The sequence below is a fragment of the Labrus mixtus genome, chromosome 13 (genome assembly GCF_963584025.1).
Source record: "Labrus mixtus chromosome 13, fLabMix1.1, whole genome shotgun sequence".
NCBI classification, from domain to species: domain Eukaryota; kingdom Metazoa; phylum Chordata; class Actinopteri; order Labriformes; family Labridae; genus Labrus; species Labrus mixtus.
The window spans coordinates 4,691,681-4,706,849 of NC_083624.1; the positions used below are offsets into that span (position 1 = coordinate 4,691,681).

The 15,169-nt window shown below is 39.8% G+C and overlaps 1 protein-coding gene across 11 annotated transcripts in view; it reads left to right on the plus strand.

Moving 5' to 3' along the window:
* Positions 1-11,847: 11,847 nt before the first annotated feature.
* LOC132986699 (target of Nesh-SH3) overlaps positions 11,848-15,169 on the plus strand; it is a 31,853-nt gene continuing 28,531 nt past the window's right edge. For 4 of the 11 annotated variants that reach the window (XM_061053264.1, XM_061053265.1, XM_061053266.1 and 1 more), the window contains exon 1: positions 11,848-12,178. In XM_061053264.1, coding sequence (XP_060909247.1) covers positions 12,073-12,178 — 106 coding nt within the window. In that variant the 5' untranslated portion in view covers positions 11,848-12,072. The remainder of the gene's footprint in view (positions 12,179-15,169) is intronic. The other 7 variants (XM_061053268.1, XM_061053269.1, XM_061053270.1 and 4 more) reach the window with 2 other exon arrangements.

Here is a 15,169-nt window from a genome sequence, read left to right on the forward strand (position 1 = left end):
CTTGTCTGTTCTGTTTGAAACTCTAATTCATCTGACAAAGTTTGATATCATGTTTCGTTCTGTTTTTGTCTTAAAACTCCCAGGTACTCTGACCTCTATCATCAAATAAACTCCCTTTCCAAGTGTTGGCTCTACAGGACTCTATCTGCTTGGAACTGGCTCGAGCACTTTTCTGCCTTGTTTCACTTCTGATAATAACTACTCACTGTTAAAGGAGTACAGCGAGGATGCAATGTGCTGCCTTTTTTGTGGTTTAAACTCAACACGAGCACAGGCAAAAACTGCGCAGCATTTCTTTTCTTACCTGAGCCTTGGGGGGCTCAGGATTTTTAACATCTGTGCTATCAATCATAATGTATGTTTTAACTTAATCTAGATGCTAACAGGCTGATAGCTACAAAGGCACTTCAAGCACAGAGTCCTCCTTAGTTTAAATTTGAAGTTTGCATTAGCTTTTACCAAATCAGTGTTGTTTTGCTGTTAATAACCTTCACAACAGGGTCCTAAGTCTCTAACTAGACTCTTCTCTTCTGTCGCCCCCCGGTGGTGGAATGAACTTCCAAACTCCATTGGATCTGCAGAGTCCCTCTGCACCTTTAAGAAAAAGCTAAAGACCCAGCTCTTTCATGAATACCTACTAACTTAATGATGATGGTCTCCATATTATTGATGATGATGATGGTAATGACGATGGTTTTTGTTTGATAACGACGACTTATAAGATGGTTTCTATACTGATTAGAGCTCTCAAGAACTGCCCTCAATGTTGTGCTTTGCCTCTGGTCACTTCCTGTCAGCACCTGTGTGTCCAATCAGACTCAAAGCTGATCGTTTGCTCTTACTGACATTGTTCCCTTTTTCCTAGATCCTTGCTTGTGTTGTTCTTACTCTCTGATGTACGTCGCTTTGGATAAAAGCGTCTGCTAAGTGAATTGTAGAATAATACAATCGGGTACTTTCTCACAGATTATTTTTTAAGATGGGCCAGCTTAATTTTGGTCTACTTTAGAGCCTGAATAATCACAAGATTGCTTGTTTCTTCAAGAGCCTTCTGGGACCACTCTGAATAAAGTCCTGTTTACCTAAAACATTTTAAAACGTGATTAAAATGTCAATATGTTCAGTTAAAAACTACAATGCTGAGACCTAAATTGTTATAATTATGACATTTCCCTTTAATCGTTCTGAGCAGTTAAGTTGTACAATGTCTTATTAGTTCTGCCACATGGACACTTTAACCAAGGACATTTTGAAAGAAGAGTTTTCTTTGTGGGAGAGGGACATCTGGAGTTTTTTGGGCCATTTCCATAATTTCTCACAACTATTTTTTAATATGCTGCTCATGTGAAATCTTTCTTCACTTGTTCTTGTTCACACTGGGCACCGAATACTTTTTTTTTTCTTACAATTGTTTTCTATGACTTAAACTATTCTATTCTGTCTGCCTCTTCTTCTTTCAATCCCTCAATCTATCATTTGACGAATCCCGTGCCAGTGTACGATGCACTCAACAAGCTCTGCTTCAGCACAAACCCTCCACTGTTTCAAATGAAGACAAATAGACGAAACCCTGCAGACACACCTGTTGAGAGTTATGCATCTCATATGAGGTCAAACAAGGACTGCACTGTATCTGTACAGCACCTCTTAATTTATCAACTGTCACATGTTTTCCCTGGTTCAAATCCCCCACAAAAAAAACAAAATTTTCAAGTCCAGATGGTATGACAGATAAATGAACGGAGACAAAAATGGAACGACTGAACAATTCGTTTCTTTTAAAAGTGTCACATAGCAGATTTCCAGGCTGTTACATCATTTACTGTAAAGTATAGTGATTGCATTCAGTCCTGCAAGTGTGAAATGATGTGTCAAGGTGATGTGGAGTGGGTGATTATTTTCCACAGTCCAACACACTGGCCTCCCTTTTGCTTTCACCTATACTGAGCTTGGTTATACTAAATCTGTCCAACTCTCTCCTGTTCCCTCCGTTCTGTCTTCCAGAGCCTGTCTTAGTTTGATCCCGTGGTTTATTTATCTTAATCACTCAGAGGCCCAAAGGCGGAGCCGAGACTAAAGAAGGCATTAGTTCAATCATATTACCAAGCCAGGAAAACAAACTTGCTTCAATCAGAGGTTGTTTCTCCATCTTTTCTTTCTCTCTATCTGTCTACCTCCCTACCAGTCACTCGGATAATTAATTAACCGGTTATTGAGTGGCAGCTCTGGGCTAGCTCAGCAAAATCAATATTTCACTTTTATTGGAAAAGAAAAACTCTGCTAAGCTTACATTTAGCCTCAACAAACATTCACTTTTCTTTGTGAGACAACACATACCTGTCCATGGAAAGACACGCTAACAGTAATTATTATCACAAGTTATAGTAACATCACTTCTGCTACTACTAGTTCCACTTCCACTGGACCGTCTTGGTGAAGAGGAAGCTGCAGTCTGGAGGCAAAGCTTCCAATTTACCAGTTGATTTAGATCGATTGAAATTAGTTTTGGGTTGTGACTGAAGGAAAGAAATCTCCTAAGCATGGTTGGACCCAGCCTTGGAGATTAGTTCAGGAGCTAAGACATCCGGAATGAGCTGGGTGTAGAGCCGCTGTCCCTTTCCGTCCAAAGGAGCCAGTTGAAGAGACATCTGATCAAGACCTCCCTTGATCAGATGCATATACTGTATATATAGAACTATATATTCGATCTGGCCTGAAAACGCCTACCCCAGGAGAAGCTGGAAAACGTAGTTGGGAAGTTTGCCTAGCCTGCTGCCTTTGTGATATGGCCCCACATAAGCAAAATAAAATGATTGGGTGGTTGGACAGATTGACAACTAATGGTTCAAGCTCTTTGGCTTTCATTCATTTATTCTCCTAAAGTCTGTAATTCTGGATACCGAGATGTTGTGTAGAGGCCAAAACGAAGTCTGTCACTGTTGCTAAATCAAGGTGAAATGGGTTCCCAACCGACTTTCCATTTTGGCAATGCACCAGGTGAAAAAAACACGACTTCAATTCAATGCTGCCTTTTTCATTTTAAAAATGTAAACACGTAGCAACACTGATGTTGATGTTTGTTCTCTGGACATTGAAAATGGCAAGAAACTATCTATATTTGTTCACAAAACTGATGTTTTGATGGAATATCAATTTTGAAACAGCTTGCTTTCTGGGGAAGCAGTTTAACTAACGTCATCTCACGGTGTTTGTTTTAGCTCTGGAGAGAAAAGTGCATTGCTAGATCTAAACTGATGAAGTGCAGGTATGGAATAGAGTGAACTGTGAACAAACACATCTAAACAGTTTATCTGCTGGCTCCTGAAGGTCTCCTGTGTTTGCTCTGCTGCATGCACGCCGACCCAATCCAGAGAAACTCACATACAGTACAAGACTGCCCTCTCACAGCCCGCCAATGTTCCACCATAAAATGTTATTACAGAAATGTGTCCTAACCTTAAGACTCAATGTGATGCTGGATTTTTGCTTGATAGGAGGCAAAAAATAAGTGCTTTTCATGGTGTTAGTTCCTGAAAATGACTTCAGCAGAATGTCCATCTGCAATGTGATTTTAGTCATAAATGTGTTTTAACTATTGTCAAGGATGCGGCCTCTTCCCTGTTTGACTGGTCTGTGTTTTGGATTTAGATGCTTAATGGACTAGTGGAATTTTCTCAACTGCAGTCAATATTGTAATATTTTAAGGTTGGTTGGTTAATAACACACCTCATTAAGCCTCAAGTTATGTTTGTTTTGCCATTATTCATTCTTTTCCTGTTATTCACATAGCAGAGATGTTTTTCTGCGTGAGCTTGGGTAGAAGCTTTGGCTCCTGTAAAAAGAATAGTATTGGGTAATGTGCTTTCACTTTTTCTTTCTGCTAATTTAATTAACAGATTCTAACCTTTGGTTCATATAATAAATAACCTGCTGCTATAGAGCCAGCAGCAGGTTAGCTTATCATACAGACTAAAATTATGGCAAGCATGGCTCTGTCCCAAGGTATAAAATCAAGCACCTTAAAGAGTTTTTGGAGAACATTTTTCCATGTAAATCCAGGTCAGTGCCAGGCTAACTCTAGGTGCTAAACCAAGCTAACCCTCCCTTGTACATATGTTTGATTTTTAACTTCTTAAAACTTTTAACTTCTTATTTTTGATAATTATATTCCTGTTTCCTGTTTCTTGAGCTGTTGTGACGAAAAAATTTCCCCCATGGGGGATCAATAAAGTTTATCTTTATCTTTATCCTTAGCCGGAGGTCGGTGCCCAGCGATATGCGGCTCCACACTCCAATACTATTCAGTAGGGAAGCAAGTAATTTACATAATGCAGGAAATGCAAAGGCAAAGAAATAGAGGAGGCAGCTGTGAACATCATCTGACTCACTCATCTGACATGTTACACAATTAAAAAACAAACATAATTGGACAAAAATGACAGAATATTTTAGAATTAAAAAAACATTTCACTTCCAAAATGTTTAGATCTTGAATTCCTCAAGATGGGGTGTACAGGACTCCTTTCATGAACAAGGTGAACTCAACACCTTTTGAAAATCACCATCAAACCTTGATTGGCTGACTTTTTTGCCGACTGCATTGAAGTGGATAAAAGCTTAAATAAAACACTGATGTATCGTCACCGTGAAGTCGACCTTGTGAGCGTTCAGTTGCCTTTTGGCCACAGGAAAAAATATCAGTCCAATATCCTTCTCTTTCAGCTCTGGTTTTCGTATCAATCACCCGGAGAAAAACATCTGTGCTTTAGCTGCTACATGCTCCCCTTTGTTAACCTTCTATTTGCTAACTGAAGTACGTTCTGTTTTGGGCTGGGAAGGTTTTTTATCGCCCGTTTTCTTTTTGTAATAGCTTCTTGCTGCAGCTAAGAATGATGCAAAGGGGAACGATGAAATATAGCTGCTAACGGGCAAATATTATAATGTGCATTTTCCCCCAAAAATGAATCTGTTCCTTTTTAACCAAGCATATGAGCAACCTGGATCTTTGGTACTGAGATTGTTGAAACTCTTTAGGGTGACAGCACGGTGCAGTAGCAGAAAGAGAAAGTGTTGAAAAACGAGTCCTACATCTGTGTGTTTTTGTTTCTGCGTATCAGTGCCGGATTCTCACTTAATGCCTGTGGATTTGTCCAGTATCCTATCTGCTGTCAGCTCTAAGCTGCAGGCCTGATCCTCCCTTGTAATGTGGTTATTTATCTTTCATATGGAGGATCCATCCTGACAAGAGCACTCACATACTTAAAGCATGCACACATGCACAGACACAGTGAGCGTGCGCATATACGAACAAAGGCACACAAAATGAGAACCACATTGAGCTTTTGGGTACTGTCTTCTGCTCTCAGACAAATTTAGAGTGGATGAATTATCTCTTTTTTCTGTCCTCGAGTCCCCCTAAATACTTCGGCATCATCATGCAAAACCTTGTCCCCCATCACTTTCCAGCAAGAAAGATTTGCTGATTGCCACATGGCAGTTGGCAATAACACTGGTCTGTCATCATATTGTGGTTATGGGTCTAATTTGCACAAAGAAATTGCTGGTACAGGCTTGTGGAGTGAATGCCAAATTTAGAACCTATAAAAGAATGATCTCTTGTGTAGGTTTTTGACTTTTTAAAAAGTATTTTCAGTAGATGTGGAGACATGCACACGTGTTGTTCACCTGTCCTGTGTACGTGTGTGTGTGGGAGGATGTGAAGTTTTGTGCAGCTATTGAGCAACAATCATAACTGTTACGGTATTCATCGATGAAATCGTGCTGGAGAAGGATCCAGGTATCGCTGCGGTGTTGAAAATTACAACTGAATAGTATTGTCAGTAACTTAGTAGCTGTGATCAACTATTTTCTACACAAGAAGGAGGAGGTGTGAGTGTGCATTGTGGATGCTTAACTGAAACTGAGTGAGCCCATGACCTCTGAGAAACTGAGAATATTTGGAACAATATTCCATACATCATCATATTTTCCACTTTTCTGCAGAATGCAGAGCAGAACCCTTTATCTGGCAAGAAAACCAGACTTACTGCACTACCACACATCCTGACAGGCACATAATAAATTTCCAAAAATGGAGCAGGGTCAGATGTCAGAGACTTTTTTTCCATCGAATGTATTGGCTTAGAGATTCTAATATAGGAATGTGACGATACATATTGATGACAGAGTGGTGCGACTTCTACGGTGTGGCATGAAGTAGAGTATAAGAAGTGTGAATACGAGTCTTTTTTAAGTCTGATACATTTTTGCCCTCAAAGTGCTCTGACCTGGGTATGGAAGCCACTGTAACTTAATAAGCCACTCCATTCATGGCATCAGCAGATTGGAAAAAGAGTGGAAAAAAATCTAAATTATTGTCTTTTTCCATTCTCAAAATCGAAACCAGTCCAAGTGAGGAAACTTGCACACACTCCACTGAGCTGTGAAAGACCTTCTGCTCTTGGCCCTGGCAGCAAAAGTTTTCCAATCGCATGCACCTAGTAGCTGGAAGCAATCAAAACGGGTGCAAGAAAAAAAAAAAATCATGATCTTTATTTAAACTTTGATATTTATATTGTAAAAGATTCTGTATGTTTCCACCCAATTAAAGGAAATCCTTTTCCAGGTAGTGTAGTGGTTCACTAGAAAGAAGTCTGATTGTTGATTTTATCACCATCAACATTACTTGATATGCAGGTATCTTAGGCCGCTTGACCTTTTTGGCATCCTTCCTTGATACAGTTTTCAGATAGTGGGGTGCATGTTGGCCGGTGGGGATGATGATGTGTTGAAAAGCTATAAAAGAAAATGAATGACGATTCTTTGAGGACATAGGCAGGATGAAGACGGTTTGCCTGCCCAATTCTCCTTAAGGCGATCATGGTCACAAGAGGGGAATAAAAGAAAAAGACAGGAGAATGACTTAGTGAATGCAGACAATTTGAGAAAGAATTTATAGATCTCCTCGTTGCTTCTGGCTCTAATGTCTTTGAAATTGTACTGAAAGTATTTTAGGGCTTAAAAGGTCTAATATGTAAGATATCTCCTGAATTAAATCATAAAACGACCTTACTATATCATCAGACATTAAGGAAACATGCTATATTCAAGTGCTGGCTTCTCTGACGACAACACAGCAGCCAGTACTGTGGATGCAAAACAGTTTGCCAGACTAACAAACTAAAAGGTTTTGCAGCGATGAAAGCAGGCAAGGGTTCAGATATAACTGATTCTCACCGACCTAAAAAGCCTTGACGACGTAGAAATGTGGTAAACTAGAATAAATACTGGGGATGCTGTTGAAAATCGGAGCGGTTAGAACGCAGAAAGGTTTCAAGACCGATGCAAAGCTGGCTAAACACTGAAGCTTCAGTGTCAGCGACATGGCTGCCTGCGTACACATCGACTCTCGAGAGGACGGTGTGAGGGGAGACAGCTCTCTCCAATGTTTTGAATTTGGACTGCAGTACCCATTTTAAAAGCTAGGTGACATATTGCTCCTATAAATCATATATCTAAATAACCAATGTCATTAAGATTTGGTGATAAACATTAAGTGTATTCCTTCACATCAGAATAGTAAACAATAGTAAACAAGGAAAAACTGAAAGACCTGAGAACTCAACTGAACATCTGATACAAAATATGATAAACATTACACTCGTCAGTGAAGAGATGAAGAAACTGCAATGGACGATATAATCAGATCTTTGATGAGCGAGGAAGACACAGTAACCATCCTCATATGATTATATTAAGTAAACATTAAGACATATCCAGCTACATTTTCCATACGTTTCTATTATTAGATTTTAATTATTACATCATGTTGTTGCTCTTCTCTAATGATTTGTTCTCAACTTCTTACTCTTTTGTAACAGCAGTGAACAAAGACACACTGTTCTGCAATTTCATTTGACAATTTTCTTGGAATTTTGTTACAATTTCAAATAAATTAAGCTTGAAAACCTGTTTCATGTGTTTTGTTGTACAGCTAATGGAAAGCACAGATGTCTTAGTTCTGTTTTGTGTGTATAAGTAAGCCTTATCCTTCGCTTTCCTTAACTTCCAAGGACATATTATCCTCCTTTTCCACCTTTTAAGACAGTCCCCTGTGGTCTAAATGAAACATCTGTGTTGTGCTTTGGTCAAAATATAACATGAATCAAGCACCAGAGGAGGTTTGTGACCCTGTATAAACCAGCTCTCGCAGAACGCTCCGTTTTGGTGTGTGTGTCTCTTTAAATGCAATGAGCCCCCCCCTGAGTTTTCCCAATAGACTCACTCCTCTGTCGAGAGAATAAAAATGGTGGATCTGTGCAAAAGTTTTGTTCTAGGCTGGGGGTGGAGTCCGTGGATGGAGATACCAGGGGAAGTGAGGGTATTATTTTTTTAACCAGAATCCAACTTGTGATGTCACAAGGAGAGCAAATTTGGAACGGCGCATTTTTCTCTGTGTTGTAAGACTTATGCAGACCACAAACAAATGACCGGACTGGTTTTATTTCACATTTTGTGGGTTGTTAGACACTCAGGTTACCCAAATAAATGTTCAAAAACACTGTCAAAGTGGATTTTTCACAATATGTCCCCTATCATCTATTACACACCTGGTGGACAGGTAAACCTGAGAAGTCTTGTGATGAATAAGTGGGTAAGAAAGAAGCAAAAACAAAGACTTGCACCTAATCAATATTCAGTTTTGGACCTTACCAGCCCTCATCCCTTCCTTTTTTTTTTTCAAGATTTTGGATAATTTCACCACTTTGGGTCTGAAACTGTAACTAAAGTAAAACCATGTGAAAAGTTGAAAGGGGAAATCTCTCTTTGATCGAACCAATAAGACTTTATAGACATCTGGAGGCGTCACAAACCAAAGAAAGTGGAATCACTGCTTTAATGTCCACTATGCATTTTTTGTATCTTATAATTTGCAGTCAAAGAAGCTGAGATTAATATAGTGGTGTACTTACGATTCGTCTGTGTTTAATGAGTTCAGGCGTGATCAAAGCTGGGGTTCCACTGCATCATTTTTGTTCAGGGACTTCCTAAGAAGACACACCTCCTCTGGCATCATTTCCTGTCTCGTGTTATGACGTGTGATATAATCAGCTGCATTGGTGGGTGTGTGGATGTTGGAGTGCGCACATGCACGTGCGAGGAGACATGTGTGCGCCTTGCACAAACATACACACACCCCTTGTCCTTGAGGCCCGGTTCTGGCTGAGAGTTTCTGGCTGACCAGAATTAAAACTGACTCGAGGAAACATACACACTCGAAACACATACTCACACACAAACTCACACCTAAGCAGATGCAAAAACTGAAATAAGTGGCTGTAAACAATGATATACTTCACTTCAAAGAAAGCCCATGATGCAACGCTGTCAACATGTGTTTGTGATGCACCAGAAAGTCATGTCTGAGTGCAGGACACATGGCTCCAAATTGCACGTTTCAGTCAGCTTGTCTGCGGTGCACGTGATCTGTTTTCTGTCATTGGCAGAAAGAATATTTATAGATAGGACGATGAGAGACATTGTTTCCATGGAAAATAATGGGAGCCATACACTGCACACTCACAACCTTTTGAAACACACAACTTTATGACTTTTTCAATTACCCTTCAAATTCTTTTCCGTTTGTTAATATGGCGATGTGGGGACCCAAACCTGGGAGCCCACTTTGCGGCACAGATTTACCTTCAATCCGGGGTTCAGATCTATGCTCCGAAGTAAACTTTTTATATTGGGGTTAAAACATTTACTTTTTTGTTGAAGTTGATGATAAGGCATTAACGTAAAGACTGTTATCATTAAAAATATGCATTACATGACAGTTTAGGTAAGATATTATAGAACCCACACGTGTGTGCAAATATTGATGATGGTTTCAGAGCTGAGGAAAACATTATTATGGCCCCATTTTGTCACGTTGTTTTTGTCTGCAAAGCTGTGAGAATGATAGATTTGCGTTTGTTTGTTTTGGCCAAGACTTTGTAATACTACAGAGCTTTATGTAGTCAAGGTCCTTCTGTGAACTCTTCTTATACACTATTAAACATAGGTTTGCTATGCTTGTGATTTATGCTTGTGATTTCATTCAGAGCTGCTTCATTCAGCGTCATGTTAAGAGACATGTAATACAGCCAGTACAAAAGTGTTTTATCTTCTTCCCCTATAAAGATGGTCTATGTTAATAGAATTGTAAATGTTTTAATTGGACCTTCGCTTAATTTTAATTGTCTTTTAGTGGCCATTATAATACAACTATTTAAATTGCATCTTTCAGTCATGGTTACATGCTCAAAGCTCTTATATTGACGTTACAAAAATGTGTTAAAACCACAGACTGTATAAAATATTGGTGTAGATGCAGTAATGTCACCCATTGGTTTCTGAAGCTAATATAGGAAATGCTGTCTCGAACCAGTAACAATGCAGTGTTTGCAATATAGACATGAACTATTCAGACTTTTTATTTGTATTTGTTAATATTTCTGCTGTCAACATGGACTTATGGGGTGTGTACTGGACTTCAAGGTCTTTTGGACACAGCCTCAAGTGGACACTGCAGTGTTTTGCACTTCCACATTGGCTTTAATATTTAACACCAGAGGTTGCTGCTTGATAAGAACATAATTTATATTGACACAGTCAGATGACACATCAGCGTGTGTTCTGCTTATAGGGAGGGTTGGCCCGGGATGTCAAACAGTTTTTTTGCACTTCTGTGTTGGCTTCTTTCTTCAACACTAAAAGAAAACAGGTCACGTTAAACAAAATAGTGCAAATACTCTGTAATTAAACCATCGATCAAATGAATAACAAACATGACAGGGGCAAAATAACAAGGAATTGTGCAACTATAGGACAACATATTGTGTTAAAAAATGACAAAACGAAGGAATGCATTGGAACATTAATACCTTTTGGATCAATTATAATACAAAGGAAAGGTGAAAAGTAGTTAACGGCAGTCTCAGGAAAACTTTTTAAGATGTGAAAACGTTGGCTGTCGATCTGTAGATTCTCTAAGGTGTCATGAAGGACTATTAAACAACAAATTAGTTTTGTGGTGCAAACCAACAACACTATCCAACCCCAGCTCGCGACCCAGATTCACGTTGCATCTTGTGCAATATGGTTAATGTGCAATATATGTTGTGTTGTTTTGCATTAGTATATGCCTTTCTGTTCACATGTGGATATGTTTTTTTAAATTTATTGATTCTAATGGAAGAAGCTGAATGTTGTTTGACAGCACTTCGAGTCCAAGACATTTTTCCTCATAGTTGCCAAGTGCAGAGTATAAAGTGAGAAATGTTGCAATGTGACTTACAAATATGCATATTCATTCACAAATGACATATTTTGTGTGTTGGTTTGGTGCACAGACAATTAAAATCTGAATACTACTAGATTCATGGCTATGCAGAATTTGGAAAGTTTCTTGTGAATGTCATATGCAGAATATTAAGACTCTGATCCCTAGAGTGCATGAAATCATACTACAATGTTAGACGAGCTAAGAAAATGAGACAGAAAAAAGAGGGATATAGAGAAGGACTATGAGAACAATGAAAAGTGTCAAAAGGCCTCCGCAGATGGAAAAAAGGATCGCTGGGACCACACCAGACAAAGCAGAGAGAGAAAAAAAAAGAAAACAGAAAAACAGACAAAGAGGGGGCAGGAAGCTTTGAGAAAACTTTCATTCCTTTTCCAGAGAAAAAGAGTGTGAGGTGAAGCCAGAGAAAGGGAGAGATGGGGGGAGGGTAATGGGTGTGGGTGTGTTCGGTTCTGTCTGTCCCCTCCCTCCATAACAGAGGTATAGATGGTGCAGGAGCATCCACAAGTCCAGTCCAGTGAGCTGCACTAGTCCTGAGAGCCACTAGCTCAGAGAAGTAGTCCAGCCACTCCAGAAGCATTTCAGATCCTGAACCTTGCAGCTGCAGCACACACCAAGCTTAAACTTTTCATAGATTTAACTCAATCATTGCTGAGTGATAGCCTCTTATTTCTTCATCACACTCCTGCTCATTCAGATTACACCTGAGACTCTGAACAGAATTGATGATGGGGATGCAGCAACGCTCACACAGCTTTCTAGTCCTTCTCCTCATTGTCTTCATCTTTGGGATTGCCCTCTCTGGCCCATCAACGCCCCGCAGGAGCAGAGGTAAGGTTATGCATGAACCAGAGTTATTGCATGTTGAGTGATGTTGGCTAAATATGACCATCTTTGCACATGGGTGTCCAGTCCAGTTGAAATTGATCATTAGTGTTATATTTGCTCTGTGTTGGTGCTGTGATCCACTGATGGCTTTTCAGAAATGTATTTCAAATGCATGCTGGGATATGCTTTGAAAGACAATGTGTCACATATTTTTTTACGATAACCATCTTCTGCAAAGTATTCTGAGTGATGGATGCCACATGATATCATTTGTACCATTATAACAAAACTAGGGTGAAGGGGGAGTTTAAGTTTCAGCAAAAACCTTAATTGGTAGGGCTGTCAAAACATTTACATTTTTGATGAATAAATAATAGTTAATGGTGATTAATGATAGTTTTGCTTTTTAATTTTTGTACTGTCTTAAGACTGAGGGCACTCTACTTCCTGTTTGGATACAAACCTGCATTTATTTTGAAATAAAACAAGGAACTTCCTGTAGATAGAAGGTTATATTAACTTAACTACAGAAAAAGAAACGTTACAGTTAAAAAAAAAAATCACCAAAACAGCTAAAGGGAACCGTAAAAAAGTGAAGTGTTTGATGTCACAAGGTGGATATTCATTTTGACTTGAGCTGTCTGGGAGTTTTTTTTTTTTTAAAGTAAAATGAGACATTCAAAGGTGCAGCAGGGTCGTTCCTTTCCATGACTGTGACTACAGGAAGACGTTTTGCAGGCTTACCTATCATCTTGGATCAAGCTCCTGGTTTTACCTACAGTAGATGCCTGAAGGGACAAAATAGCATGCAATTAATGCGATAAAAAAAAGAATGCATTAATTGTGAATGATGCTGACAGCCCTATTCATTTGTTTAAATATCCTGGGAAAGGAAAAGCTTACGGTGCTGGCTGCTTTTCCAAAGAATATTTATTAATTGCAAACCCCTGACCACAACGTTTGACTTTAATAAAAGGTGTAAGTGTTTGTCACAGACTTGTTTTCTATGCAGAGAAAACAAAGCTCTCTGTACCCCCTTGTTGTGGCACTCATGAGGAGTAGAGTTAACTCGAATTGCTGGTGTCTTTCAAGAGCAATGTGCCATAATTGTACCGTAAATTGCAGTTAAAAGACTCTTTCCAGCTCTTATATGTTTAGAGTTGTTGAAGCTTATTTGCTCCTGATACAATAGAGCACACTACATATCATGCACACACCTCCCACACTAAGGGATTTAACATGACACACCACATACTGATTTCTAATACCTGCACAATGCTGCTGAACCCAAAGGGGGGAGCCTCTTGAGCTACCTGTCAGGCTTTCAAATTACCTTGATTTTTTTACAACTGGTTTGTTTGATCCACGTTTCCCTGAAATGAGGTGAGCAGACACCGTGAAAGTGTCAGTTGCCGCTGAGAGGTTTTAAGTGAAAGTGTTTCCAGGTTTGGGGGTCAAGGGTTAGACGTGTGGACATGTGGATGGGACGACTTTCCTGGAACTGTGCCCACCAAGCAGACGATCTGATGAGTTTATAATTCGGGTCATTATTTTCAATTCCCTTCTTCAGGAAAAAGTTTTTTTTTTAAACTACACAAATACAGTCCTAGCCAGTGCAAACACACACTGTGCAGTGTTTCTTCAATGTCACAGCATCATTTGCACTATATGAGCATTCACAAACAAAGTCACTATTAGGAGGTGGATGTCGCTTGTTTGAAGATAACCAGTTTCACAGCTCTCACCCGTCTCACTCCCTACATGGAGTGTTTTCTTTTCCAACGTGCCTTCAAGGAAAGCACTCTGTCTGATTAGGAGTCTCGTGAACAGAAAACTTTCCACAAACGTTTCCTGCCTCATTATCTCACTGCGGGGTCGGTGCACAAACTAACGCGCACACAAATGCACTGCCACACACTGACCTCTGGCTTTTCATCCCCGTCTCTACTCTTTGCAGTCGTGCTCTTGTTGCATGTTAGATATGGGTGGCTTTTGAAGACTTTGATGTAGTCGAAGTAAAGCGAGGTTTTGCAGCCTGGATTTGTTATGGAGAGGTAACTGGGGTGGTTACACTGTGAATAAAGCTAATTCCACTGCGTAACTTGCTTGCTGAGTTTGGCTTTGCAAACAAATCTCAATGTGCAGCTTTGGGAGCCAGATGAAAGGGGCTGTGTGTGTGTGTGTGTGTGTGTGTTTTTTTACTTTGGGTGGAGAGTGTAACGTCTGTATCTCTGTTCATCTTGGATCAAGCTGCTGGTTTTAAGAATGACTCATTGTATGCAATGCCAGTGAGTAGTGTTTGTTGACCGTTTCATAGATATTGTAGAATAAAACACTTGGAGATGACAGGTGCATCCACTGTTAGTTGGTCTGAATCTCACAAGGCTTTTAATTCCAGTTTCCTCTACCACATATGTTTCCACTACTTAGAAAAGGGCAGAGTATGTGTACAACAAAAGATCCTATATCTGAAAGAGTTTCACTTTTTGTAATATGGGAAATAAGTCATCACTTCCCCTCATAGGGACAATACATGGCTGGAAACTGCCAAACAAAATATGGGCACATCTCATGAACAGATAAATACGGATGGAAATATGGCAGGAGATGGGAAATTAGAGGACCAAACAGATAGATTTGGAGAACTTAAGGATGCTGAAAGAGTATCAGGTTAATGCTGACACATATAGGACAGCAGTGATTGAGTGAAGGAGGAGAAGGATGGGATGGAGCAGCGCCACAGGGGAAGAGAAAACAGCTGTTGCTCCGTAAATCCTGACAGGGGAGATATATAGTGTGAGAGCAGAGGGAGACCAGCAAGGGCCAGGAGTATAATCCCAGGCGCAGCTTGGCCGTGCTGGACCTCGAGGTGAGGATTCTTAAGAACCCGAGAGATGTGATTTTCCAGAGAGAACTGCGATCAAAAAGGGTTCCGAGGGCTGGGTTTCAGCAATTTGCAGGCTTGAAATATTAGAGCTAATATAGGTCAGCTCG